This window comes from Tympanuchus pallidicinctus, unplaced genomic scaffold (genome assembly GCF_026119805.1).
Source record: "Tympanuchus pallidicinctus isolate F22 unplaced genomic scaffold, pur_lepc_1.0 scaffold5, whole genome shotgun sequence".
Classification (NCBI taxonomy): domain Eukaryota; kingdom Metazoa; phylum Chordata; class Aves; order Galliformes; family Phasianidae; genus Tympanuchus; species Tympanuchus pallidicinctus.
Window position 1 is genome coordinate 34,457,348 of NW_026294769.1, and position 12,322 is coordinate 34,469,669.

General features: G+C 36.9%; 1 protein-coding gene across 3 annotated transcripts in view; it reads right to left on the reverse strand.

Moving 5' to 3' along the window:
- Positions 1-2,837: 2,837 nt before the first annotated feature.
- Positions 2,838-12,322, reverse strand: part of LOC128091411 (ras-related protein Rab-10-like) — a 30,576-nt gene continuing 21,091 nt past the window's right edge. For 2 of the 3 annotated variants that reach the window (XM_052704519.1, XM_052704518.1), the window contains 2 exons: positions 12,023-12,124; positions 2,838-3,193 (listed from right to left, as the gene is read on the reverse strand). In XM_052704519.1, the coding sequence (XP_052560479.1) occupies positions 3,119-3,193; positions 12,023-12,124 (177 nt within the window). In that variant the 3' untranslated portion in view covers positions 2,838-3,118. The remainder of the gene's footprint in view (positions 3,194-12,022; positions 12,125-12,322) is intronic. The other variant, XM_052704520.1, reaches the window with a different exon arrangement.

The window sequence follows — 12,322 nt, forward strand, 5'->3', positions numbered from 1 at the left end:
GAGTGGATATGATGAAATTCCCGGAGGGTACAAGCCGTGTTAGAGCTGCAAATGATTAACACCAAGAAGAAATACTGAATGAGTGAGATTCCACAAAACTGGAAAAGGACAAAATGTGGAAAGGAAAAAGCACTACAAGCTGATTCTCTTTATTTCTACTCTTAAAAAAATCCTGGTTTCATAGAATCATAGAATTGCTCAGGTCGGAAAAGACCTTAAAGATCATCAAGTCCAACCACAACCTAACCAGAACTACCCTAACTCTAACAACACTCTGCTAAATCATGTCCCTGAGCCACATCCAAATGGTTTTTAAACATACCCAGGGATGGTGACTCAACCACCTCCCTGGGCAGCCTATTCCAGTGCTTAGCAACCCTTTCTGTAAAGAAGTGTTTCCTGATATCCAACCTAAACTTTCCCTGGTGGAACTTAAGGCCATTTCCCCTCATCCTGTCACCTGCCACCAGTGAGAAGAGGCCAGCCCTGCTCTTGCTGTAAGCACCTTTCAGATATTGGAAGAGAGCAATAAGGTCTCCCCTCAGTCTCCTTTTCCCCAGAAAATTTGAAAAAAATTGAACAGGCAATCCAACCATTTTTAAGCATATTGAAAGTAAATACATGAGAAGTAACAGCGTGGGTTTGTCAGTAACAACCAACACCAGATCAACCTAGATCACTTCTAGCAGATGGTAACAGGCTTTGTGAATAGGCTGGAAAAAGTGAGGGTCATAGGGTTGCATTTAAGTTGCTCTTAACTGAAAGGAAAAAATAAGGTCTAGAGAAGTATACAGCATGAGTGCATAATTATACTGAAATATTTGGTATTCCCAAGTTGAAAGGATGTATTGACTGCGACTTCACTGAGATCTCTCTTGAATCCAGAGCTATTTGATATTTCCATGAACATCTTGGATGACTAAACAGAATACACTTATTCACATGCAAAGGCTTTATATACAGGCAAAGGTTCCTGCTATGCTGGAGTGCAGCATGACAGTTGAGAAGGATGCTGGCAAATTGGAAAAGATGAAATGACACTAAATAAGGAGAAACAGAAAGTTCTACATACACAGAGGAATAATCCACTGCACAAATAAGTGCCAGGACAGAAAACCAATTACTTAGAGGAGAGATTACACATCACACACGCTAAACAGTTAGAAACGTTAAGCTATCTTACATTATGCTGATACTGGAATGCATAAGTAGGGAGATCTTCGGTAAGACAATGAAAAAAATATCAGTTTAACCTCACCAGCTGTGATTATTTAAACTGGAGTAGTCTGGTAACTTCTCAGTTCTACACTCCAGGATAGCTGAGAAGCAACTCAAAAATAAGAAGCAGCGCAATGAAAATGGCAAAAAAGAGTTCTCTGGCCTAAAAAAAAGAGGACACAGAAAGGTATGTACGTACATAAAGAGGAAAGAGAAAACCTGTTTTCCATGTACAGCAGTTAGGTGAGGTTATTAGGAAACTTCCTGCCTGCAAAACCAGTTCAGTAAGGATTGTACATTACTCAGGGAGACATTGAAATCCCTCCCCTCCTTCACCGCAGGTCTTTTAAACATCTTCCTGGAATACAGCAGGGACAGCTGATCTGAGAAAGATAAGAGGAGGAACTAGACAGCCTTTCAAAATCGCTTCCAGCACTATTTTCTTCATCTGCCATGGCTGTAATTAAGGCAGGGATTATCCTTTGTTCTTTAAGATTGTGCTCTAAATGCTGGTTTAAATGACTGGCTAGGAGAGTAGTCTCAGGATCAGCTGTAAATAAGTCAACCTTCTTGTCTTCCACTCCCCTTCTGCAAGCACACTGAATAACTGGTGGCACAGTAACCTGAAAGAACGCTCTGGCATATTTGGTCCCACATCCTTCAGAAAGTACCTGAGAGCTGAGGTCACTGTCTCAACACTAAATATGATTGAAAAGACAAGCTGAAGAAAGACTTCAGAAAGGAAGCAGGCCCACTTCACACAATGGCATTCCAGAACACTAAGCCAATGGAGTTCATTATTCTGGATAGCTTACCACACAGTCTTGCACAGTACTATTAGTACTACTATTCTTCTGGAAATGGTGGTAGAATGATTAAATTTAATAATCAAGAACCACATCTCCCAGTCAAAACAAAAAAGACAATATAACCATAACAATTCCCAGCTTGCATTTGTTTTCTGTATCCTGCTTGCTTCTAACCGAAGAAAAAGAAAATCGCATCTTTATTCTGCTCTCATTCAAATTTAACTAAAATGTGATATCCTCCCCTGAAATTAAAGCTATTATGTATCAATATAAAACAGATCCAAATGAGCAGAGTCAGATCCCTAATGTATTTATACTCTAAGAAAATAATACAAATCAAACAAACACTGCATACATTTTTAACATAGTAATCATTTACTACAAAAAGAACTCTTGGAAATGCAGGTATGCTGCTAAACCCCAATGTGAATGTTTGTATGGAACGATAAGGCTATATGGGCATGGTAATTATTACTGAATGCACTCTATTGTTTTATGTTTTCTACTTTCTAAGGGAGGCTCAGCAACCCACAGATGCTGTGGTGTATGGTATATTCTTTTATCTTAGCCATCATCTCTGCAACTTCCCTGTTCAAAAGTTTTCCAGTAAGACATACATTTCTGAAATGGCTATCAAAGGAACAAAACCAAAAATCTGCAGAAAATCATCTTACAGGACTACACTGAGTATAAGCTGATTAAACACATGTTATCTCGTGGACAGTGTAAATGATTTCATGTATTGAAAGGTTGCCTGTGTGATGCCAATGTTCATGAAAATTAAAAATCTAATACAAATAGCACAAAAAATGTTGAAGTACATGTTTTTAATACGAGAAAAATAGTACATTTAGATTTCCTTGTGTAACCATTTGTATGCAAATGATTCAAACATCAGATGATTGTTTTAAATTCACATTAAAAATAAAAAAATATAAACATGTCAAAATATTTGCCAGCAACATTTCTGTAATAAAAAGGATGCCTAAATTCTGTGCTTTGGGATTACAGACTCCCTTTTAATTTTTTTTTTATGTTCCCTTGTAATAGTTAATATTCTCTGAAGAGGAAATGAAATAATAAACAATATTTCAGAATGCACAGCAGGTTCTCTTCTTACTTTCATTTAGATCCACAACATCTAAGTCATATAATACCCAGGACTTCTGTAAAACAAATAAAAGCAAACATTTAATTAAGATAACTGGAAAGCAGTAGTTGAAAAACTTGAATTTTCACATATTTTAATATGTAAAAGACCTGATGAAGCCACTAGATACACTTTCCCTTTACATATTTAAATAAGAGATTAGAGTTTTCTAATAAATTAAAGGGAGACTGACGCTCCCACAAGTTACAGCTTGGTGTATTTACATTCTACAGGTGCCTCAAACATCTCTTCTATCTCTGAAGGTGGCAGGGGATGTAACGTCTTCTGAGGAGACACTAGAAACCATCATGTAAATACTTATATGAATTGGTCAAGATATACCAGTTCTTCTGTTGACTGAACTAATTTTCACAGATTTGTTATTAATTATCTTAATCTTTGAAGTATTAGGCATGAGATGCAAAGATCTAGTTGAAATAAATAGAGAAATATAGGTCAAGAGTACCCATTAGAAAAAGGCATAAACTATTACTTGATAAAAAATATATTGCATTTTGTGAAATTCACTACAGTTGCTTTATTTTCTTAAATCCATTACAAAAAACAAAAAAAAAAACAAAAAAAACCCCACAAACATAATGGAATGTTGGAATGGAAGCAACTCAGTCTTTATCACAATAGAATTATCATAGCAGCTCTCTGTCCTGGTAAAACATTTATTTGCAGATTGCAAAAGCAGATTTAAAAACTAAAATCAGCAAAACCAGAACTCTTCCTTTCGGCAATAAACACAACTAGATAATTACTGCTGCTGACCAGAGAAACAATCAAAACCAGTTGTGCAATACAGTACTAGTAAATGTTGCAACTTTGAACTCTAAAAATATGAACATCGAAACCTGAACTCAAACACAATGACATAAAGATTCATTGTCACCAGCCTTGAAAAAAAAAAGTCTGAACTCTACTTGCCATTCTTGTGTATCCCTCTTGGTAGGTTAACCAAGTATGCAGTGATATACAGAAAAGTGAGTGCAACCACTGGAATCACCACATTCCTCTCTCAACCCAAACCCAACCGTCATAAACTACCACTTCTCACAATACAGAGAAGCTTCCAGAAAGGACAGCTGTCCCAGCTGGAATCTGTGATATCCAAAATGCAGGGAAAAAAGGGGGAAGAAGAAAGTGGCATAATGTAGTCCAATGCTAGTCATTATTTAAAATCCAGTAATTACACATACAACGCCACAGAATTATCTGACTATATTCAGAAAGGTTCAGCTAAAATTACTTAGATGAATCTAAATGCGGGGAAAATAAATGTTTTCTAATGTTAAAGTAAGTCTTATGCCCCTCCAGTTCTTCACATGACCTAAAATTCTGGAGAAGATGCATGAAATCATTTTTTTCCTGCTTTGTAAGATGCTTGAATACAAGTAGCTGCCATTAGGACTTGTGCTACATGGAGACAGTATTTTATGGTCTTTGAGCAGTGACTGTAAATACAAAGTATGATATCCTTTCCAAAAAAATCAAACCAAACATAACCCTTTGTCACTTCAAGAACGTGATGTCACTCTGGTTCAGAGATAAGACACAGAGAAAAAAAAATCCAGAAGATAATGGTGCAAAAAGAAATCTAGAATGCACTTTTGTTGAGACCAAGAAGCAATACTGAGCGCTGATTACTGTGGACATAAGCTGAGGAGCTTGCATTTCACATCTGCTTTTTCTTAAGAAAAAAAATATCAGTTCAAGTAGTAAGAGTGTTACAGAAAAATATAGAAAAAATTCTGAAACAATTTCTGAATTCATGATGAATTTATTTAACTCTAAAGGAAAGAGACAATTTTAAAGTGTTATAGGTTATAAGTAATTTCAAAGAATCATAGAACGATTTGAGTTGGAAGGGACCTCTAAGATCATCTAGTTCCAACCCCCTGCTATAAGCAGGGCTACCTCCCTCTAGATCAGGTTGCTCAAAGCCTCATCCAGTCTAGCCTTGAATGTTTCCATTTAATGCTTTCAGTTAAAGGACAATAAGTTGTGTATTCCTTGAATGCTTATGATTTTTATTTGCAAATATTTTACTGCAGAATAGTGCTTTTAGGCAGCCAGTAAACCACTCCTGTACAGATACAGCAAGGATCATTAGCACTATAGGTGATTAATAACGGCAAAACCTACTTGACAACAAAGTTGTTCATACTGTCTGTAAAATCATTACCTGCTAGTACTTAACAACAAATTACCTGAGACAGAAAGACAAGAACTATCTCTCCACAAATAAAGAATAGGTAATCGTTTGTTTTAATAGGCACGTAAATGTTGAAGACTTAAAATATCACTTCAGTTTGATTAGCCTTTCGTACAGGTTCTTCATCAGGCAGATAAGGGCTTGGGATTCATTTAAGCAGATGTGCTTTGCACACATTTAAGTGCATAATCATAACCTGAAGAGATGCCACGAGTCCTGCATGAAGAGCTGAAGCAATGAGTGCAAACCCACATAGTGCTGTGAAGGAGCCCTGAAGAGCTGCAGCACTTTCCTCACATGAAATTAAAGAGGGGAAGTATGCAAATTTTGCCCATCTCAGAGAACAAGGCAGGCAACATTCCACGCTCAGGGCTCTCTCCTAGCTCACATTTCAGCTCAGTCTAATGAAACTCTTCCCTTGCAAGGAATCCAACAAACAAAACAGCAGAAAGGTGAAAGGAACCAAAGTGGTATGAAGCTCAATTTTTCACTTCAGCATCACGGACAAAGTGAAATCTTGAAAATAAAGCTGAAGAAATAGATGCTATTCTACCCAGTAGTGATTCTAGTAAGACATTGCAATCTACTGCTAAAATACTAGTTCAGCACAGCAGACATGTCTCACCAAACAGACAGGCATCTGTTTAAGCATTCTAAGCTCCCTGCAGAATCAGTGGAGAAAATCAGATAGGATCAGCTACTCCCCACAGCCATCTGGTCTCATCACCAGCTCTAAGGCAGAAGTTGTGTTACTATCTTACAATAGATACCTAACTTGTAGATAGACTGTGATGACTGGTATCCCTCTAATTATTATTTTTTAATCAGGTAAATAAAGCTAAGTTTGTATACAAAGAGAAATAGAATCAGAAAATAAGGGAAGTTCTTTGAATGGTTTCTAACGTAATAAATTCATACAGCTCAGTTAAGATCAGCAGCCTGGTCCTTGCTGGAAATCTTTTCAGATTAGCAATATTAAGCCAAGCTGGATTTACCTACTGTGGCACCAGTTCTCAGTATTTTTATATATTTTGGAGACACAGTTCACCACTGGTTTGGTAGAATTTTTCTCTATACATTTAAATGCCTCACCCAGAGTGGAGGCAAACCCAGAGTGCCTGCTGGAAAGCTACCGGTTTTAGAGAAATAACCAGAAGAGACTGTAACTGAAGCTACTACTTCTCGTAACTTCTCTAAACTCTGGGGAATGTATCCTCTCTAAATACAAAATTATTGTGGCTAATGACTGCAGTCTTTGTGTTTATATTTAATAGTGATGGTTGACAAAGTTCAGCTGGCAGAGGACCTTGTGTGATGAATATCAAGGGACTTCCGCACCTGCACTGCCAGAAGACAACAGCTCAATTATTAAGATCACTCCTACAATTTCCTTGCGTCCTACTTTCTCTGTATTCTGTAATACTAGGCTTGAAATTGTTCAAAATACAAGCCAGTCCTTTCCCAACAAGGCACAAGAAGTATCAGATTGTTAGCAGGGAAGCTGATAACTTCCGGGGCAGTGATAGGAGTAGGAGAGGATAAAGAGAAGACAACACTGCTGCAAAACACCTTCTTCAATAGATAGGAATGGAAGTCTTTGTTCCCAAAACCTGCTATTCCACAATGTTTAAGACATCTGACCCACTAACAAAGCACGGGTCTCTATCTCCCTCTCCTGTTAATAACATGTGACTATGACAACATTGTACTGCAGTTATTCTACAAACTTAAGAAAAAAACTATGCTTTAAAAAACTCCAACACTGCTGATCATTTGATTAAAGTCAGGATCAAAGTCAAGGTTGAAAGAGCTGGGCTTGCTTTGCTTAAAGAAGAGAAGGCTCTGGGGAGACCTCATTGCAGCCTTCCAGTACTTGAAGGGAGCACATACACAGGGGGGAGAACGGCTGTTTACGAGGGTGGATAGTGATAGGACAAGGGAAATGTTTTTAAACTGAGACAGGGGAGGTTTAGTTTAGATATTAGGAGGAAGCTTTTCACACAGAGGGTGGTGATGCACAGAAACAGGTTGCCCACAGAGGCTGTGGATGCCCCATCCATGGGGGCATTCAAGGCCAGGCTGGATGTGGCTCTGGGCAGCCTTCTCTGGTGGCTGGCAACCCTGCACGTAGCAGGGGGATTGAAATTAGACGATCTTTGAGGTCCTTCTCAACCCAGGCCATGCTATGATTCTTTCAGAGTCAGTCAATGCCAGAAGCAAGTCAACTGTGTTCACTTAGTTTGGTCTTGAACTTATTTAACTTTTATAAAACCAGAAAGGCTGCTATACACAGTCCTCTATTATCAGTGGAGAGAGAAAGGCACCTCCAGAGCAGAGTATCATCTGACATGTTTCTTTCCATTGACTGTAGGTGGTTCCAGACAACTACATCAGCCTAGTCATTTTTGCTGGCTAAGGTTGCACACTAAGAAGAATCTCATCCTGTATACTCAAACATTATGATTTACTTTTGATTTACATGGCCTAATTATATGTTACTGTTTCCAGAACAATGTCTGGCCTATTCAATGTTCAGAACAGATTTTTTTGAATTAAACAAGATTGTATAGTAAAATTAGGCCCCACATTGTTGCAACTCTATGTGAGTTGGTACCACTTATCCTTTTTGCTTTAATGTCTGTTCCACAGTTCCCATGTGTGCAATGCTGAACGTACTACTTAGTGTTAATAAGAAAGTTATGAAGCTAAAAATCTAAAACAGATCTAAAATACAGCATTATGAGCATTATGAAAAACCTTACGAAGAATTAATATTCTGTGGTCAGTACAAGATAAGTAAAGGACAAATAAAGCCAGGGGCTTCATACATGACTAAGGATAATAAACAAATACTGAATGTGCACTGCTTAAGATAGGGATCTTTTGGACAAACTACAATTCCCAGAACCATGGCAATAATGAATTCTGATTTCCTATGGATTTGTGTCTTGCAGTGCATTAAATTTGGTATCTGCGCTGCAAGCTCCAGCTGGAGTGGCTGGTTGAAGCAATTTTCTGTCTCTGTGTAGTTATCTCTGTCTAATGTAGTATGAACTAATGCTGGAGACTTTCTATCTGCAGAGTATTCTGGGACATACTGTGTTATCTCAAAAATCTTGTTGCCTTGGAAGGGAAGTTAAAGAGATCAAGGAAAAACAGAACTGAGGTCTGCTACTTTCATTTCATCTCAAATTACATCCAACTGTTAAACTTTAAATGTTAACCTAAACAGTACAGGAAAGTTCTTAAATGAATTTTGACTCTACTCTGAAGATCTGTATTTATTTAATATAATATTAAAATAATCTTAGCAGTTGATCACTCTTGGGAGGTAGACAGAATTTAAGGTTTGGTTAGTTTTATAGCTGTCTTCAGAAGAGAGCAAGAACTTCAGTTGGTTGTTTTGTTTTTTTCCTTTTGTTGACTATAGTTTCCATCCTTCTGCTCCCAGTTTAGAAAAATACCAGCCACTGCACCCACAAAGAGAAATACAAAGTCTTGCAAGACTTTTTAAAAAGCTGATTGAGAACAATACTGCTTGTCAGTCATGAAGCCAAACCACACTAAAGTGCAAATAGTAACTGCATTCTCAGTGGTAATTTGGGGGGTTTGGTTGTTTCTTTTGAGGACTGAATCACAGGTACAAATAGTTCACTGGCAACAAGAAACACTGCTAAGGAACAGCTGTCATCAATTAATAAGCAAGTTTAGGCCTCTCTGAGACTTGTAAGAATTATGAATTAAAATGTTATTTGTCAACGGGTCTAAGAAAACCTCTAGGAAAGGCTTTAAGTGCCATTAACATTCATTTCCACTACAGCCCTTCCAATAAAATAAAAAAACAGTTATTAGTAGCTGTTATGATTGAAAACTGTGAGCTAACTATTCTCAAAATCTGGTATAACTCCACAGCTGTTACCAGTGTAAGTTCTCAAATAACATCTGATTGTTTTAATGAGGCTACCCATGCAATTTAGAGCTGTGGCATTGAGGCTCATCAGAGAATGGTTTTCACAGACTATAAATATCTGAAAAATTAAATAGTGCTTCAGTTATCTGAATCACTGAGATACAGAAGTAATCTTCCTCTCTTAAGCCCAATAAAAGTAAAGCCTCAAAAGTAGAGATAGCAGTGTCTTACAAAAGTAACATGCTCTACTAATTTAAATCTATTCTACAAATAGAAAAAAGGCAGCACAAAATGATGATAAAACAAATCTACCTTTTAGTTCCAATTGGTAATACTCATTTGAACCACAACTTGTTCTAAATCTCAAAAGAATCAAGAAGCTCACTATTTCAGTATGACCTCTATAACTCCAGATGCTGATTTTCCCCATCTACACGTTTGCTATTAAAAGTAGTTAAAAAAATGCCCATGGTAGACAGCAAACAAGGCTGCATATAAAAAATCCAGAATGTCCTGAGATTAATGTAGATACAATGCATCTGAAAATGGTTTACTGTCTGCCAGCTTGCCTGTCTGCCTATCTTCTCAGTGACTTCAACCTACCTCCAAAAAGCAAGGCCACACTGAATTTCCAAGAAATTCCTTAAAACAAGTTTCCTCTATGGGACTAGTAAAGCAATGACAAGCTTCCACCACTGAAGCATCTCATTAGCCTAGAACAGATGATCCTACTGCAGAAGTAAACGAGATACAGTATCCTGCTACCAAAGACATAGCTGTCTTGTGCCAAAGCGCTGCGTAACGCTGTATGAACATATCTGACTATTGCAGAGTGAATGTGTGACTGAAGTGATCTAGACTGGCATCTGTCGTGTCATTTTTTCACAGTTACTAGTCACACTTCCTACCACATTTTTTCTTCTTCACAATTTCATCAGTTACAGGAAGTTAAAATTTAAGTGGTATATTCAGATTTCACAGTTTTATGAACAAGCAAATTATTTTGTTGAACCTGATAACCATGATGAAACTGTATGATGGATTTTTCTTTTTTTCTCTGAACTCATTCTTCTCAGGCCAGTGGCAGAACCAACTGGGCTAAAGAGTTTCTTGTTTAAATCAACACATTCCTTTCACAAACAGTTGCAAATTATACACCAAAGTAATCATAAATGAGGCCCCAATATGGATTGCAAATATTTCTGGAGTGAAATATTACTGCAGACAAACTTAAAAATTCCCAAGGACGTATTTTCCAAACACAAATGCATGCATGTAGACTGTATGACTGCATTATCAAGCAGTTCTAATAATTATACTCCATGCTGGGGTATAATGGTCTAAATTTGTTTGCATGGGCACACTAAAACCCTATTGATTTTCATGAAGATTAGTAGGAATACCAACGCTCCACTTAAAGTAAAATGAATGCAAGCAATCTTGGAGTGAGAAATGCCCAAACACCATTTCTGAATGCTGCAGACAATTCTCTCAGATCTTACTAAATGCACTGTGCAGAGATTATAGCTTCACAGATATTTGTCTTTGTAGCAGCTATGATCATAGCTTTTGGTTTATAGTTTTCATGCTTCATACTACAAATATATTATTTATTTACAGTAGAAAATATCTTTTTAATTTACAAGAAAACTCAGAGTTATCTTATTTTTTATTTTTTTTCCAGCTATTCAAAGACTTGTCATTGTCCTCATCATCTAAATAACATTTGGCAGTTAAGTTGCCAAGTTTATTTTCATGCTAAGGGAACCAAAATCATATATATCAAAAACAAAACACAACAACCCAATAAACTAAAGTTTGTGTTATTGTATGACAGAATAAGACCCTCATTTAGAAGCAGTCCAGCCCACACCTACTATCCTGACCATCCCCTATGGCTATTTAATGAAAACACTGCAAGTTGTGACTTTGTCAGTAATTTTGCTCGTTTATCTTTATTATGACTTCAAGAGTATTCAGAATGGAAGGCTAGTTTTGTATAACAGATATTGGTGATGAATGGCAGTGATAATGCACTGCATGAAGAACATCCATTAATGTCTAAAATAATATTCTACTGTCTAAAAATAAATTGTGATGCAAAACATTTTCATAGCTAATTAACAATAATTCAGTCCCACACAAGATTTTTTGTACGGAAACCCTGAGTAGCAAGGACCTTTTTCACCAACACAAACTAGGTAGTTAAAGATGCTGATTGCGACGGCTACAGTATTGATTCTACTACTAATTAACTCAGCTCTTTAGATTCTAGTAACTTCAAAAGCACTAGTGTAAATCAACCAAACAAACAGCTATGATTTCTGGATGAAACATTTAATCGTTGAAGATAAAATATCCACTCCTTTCATGAATATGTTGCCTCATAACAGTGTGCACATTCTGACAAAACTTCAAGAAAAAAGGGAATTATCCTGGCACAGAAATGGAATTATCCTGTAACCCCTTAGTATGAAGTATAGAAAGAAAAGCCACAAATGCAGCTTTCCTGAGTTTTTATCTTCTCCTTGAGCAATACTGTACCTGTTCTTCTCTGTTCTCTTACAATTCTTTCTCTGTATGTCTCTCCCCGTATGTCTACAGCTACAGGATCCTCCCAAATATCACTGCAAGACCAGCACTAGCTGTTCTTCACTAAAGCTATCCTGTACTTCCACCCCTGAAATCTTCCTTTTAATTTTTTCTCATCCTACCTTTTCCAGTATTTCCTTAGTCAAAACTGAAAATGCATCCTCAATGTTCACGTTATCTTTGGCACTGGTTTCAAAAAATGGTATCCCGTGTTCCCAAGCAAGCTGGAGGAAAAAAAAAAAGTTGGCAATGGGATGAATAGTCTTTAGAAAAATAGAAAAAAAATTGTTAATACTAGTAGCAATAGATGTGTAGGTGCTTCTGACAGTTCTTAAAAATAAACGTTGACTAAGAAAATGTCAGCTCAATAAATTACACTGTATTTATTTTAGTTTATAAATTTCAGATATGTCTTAAATATT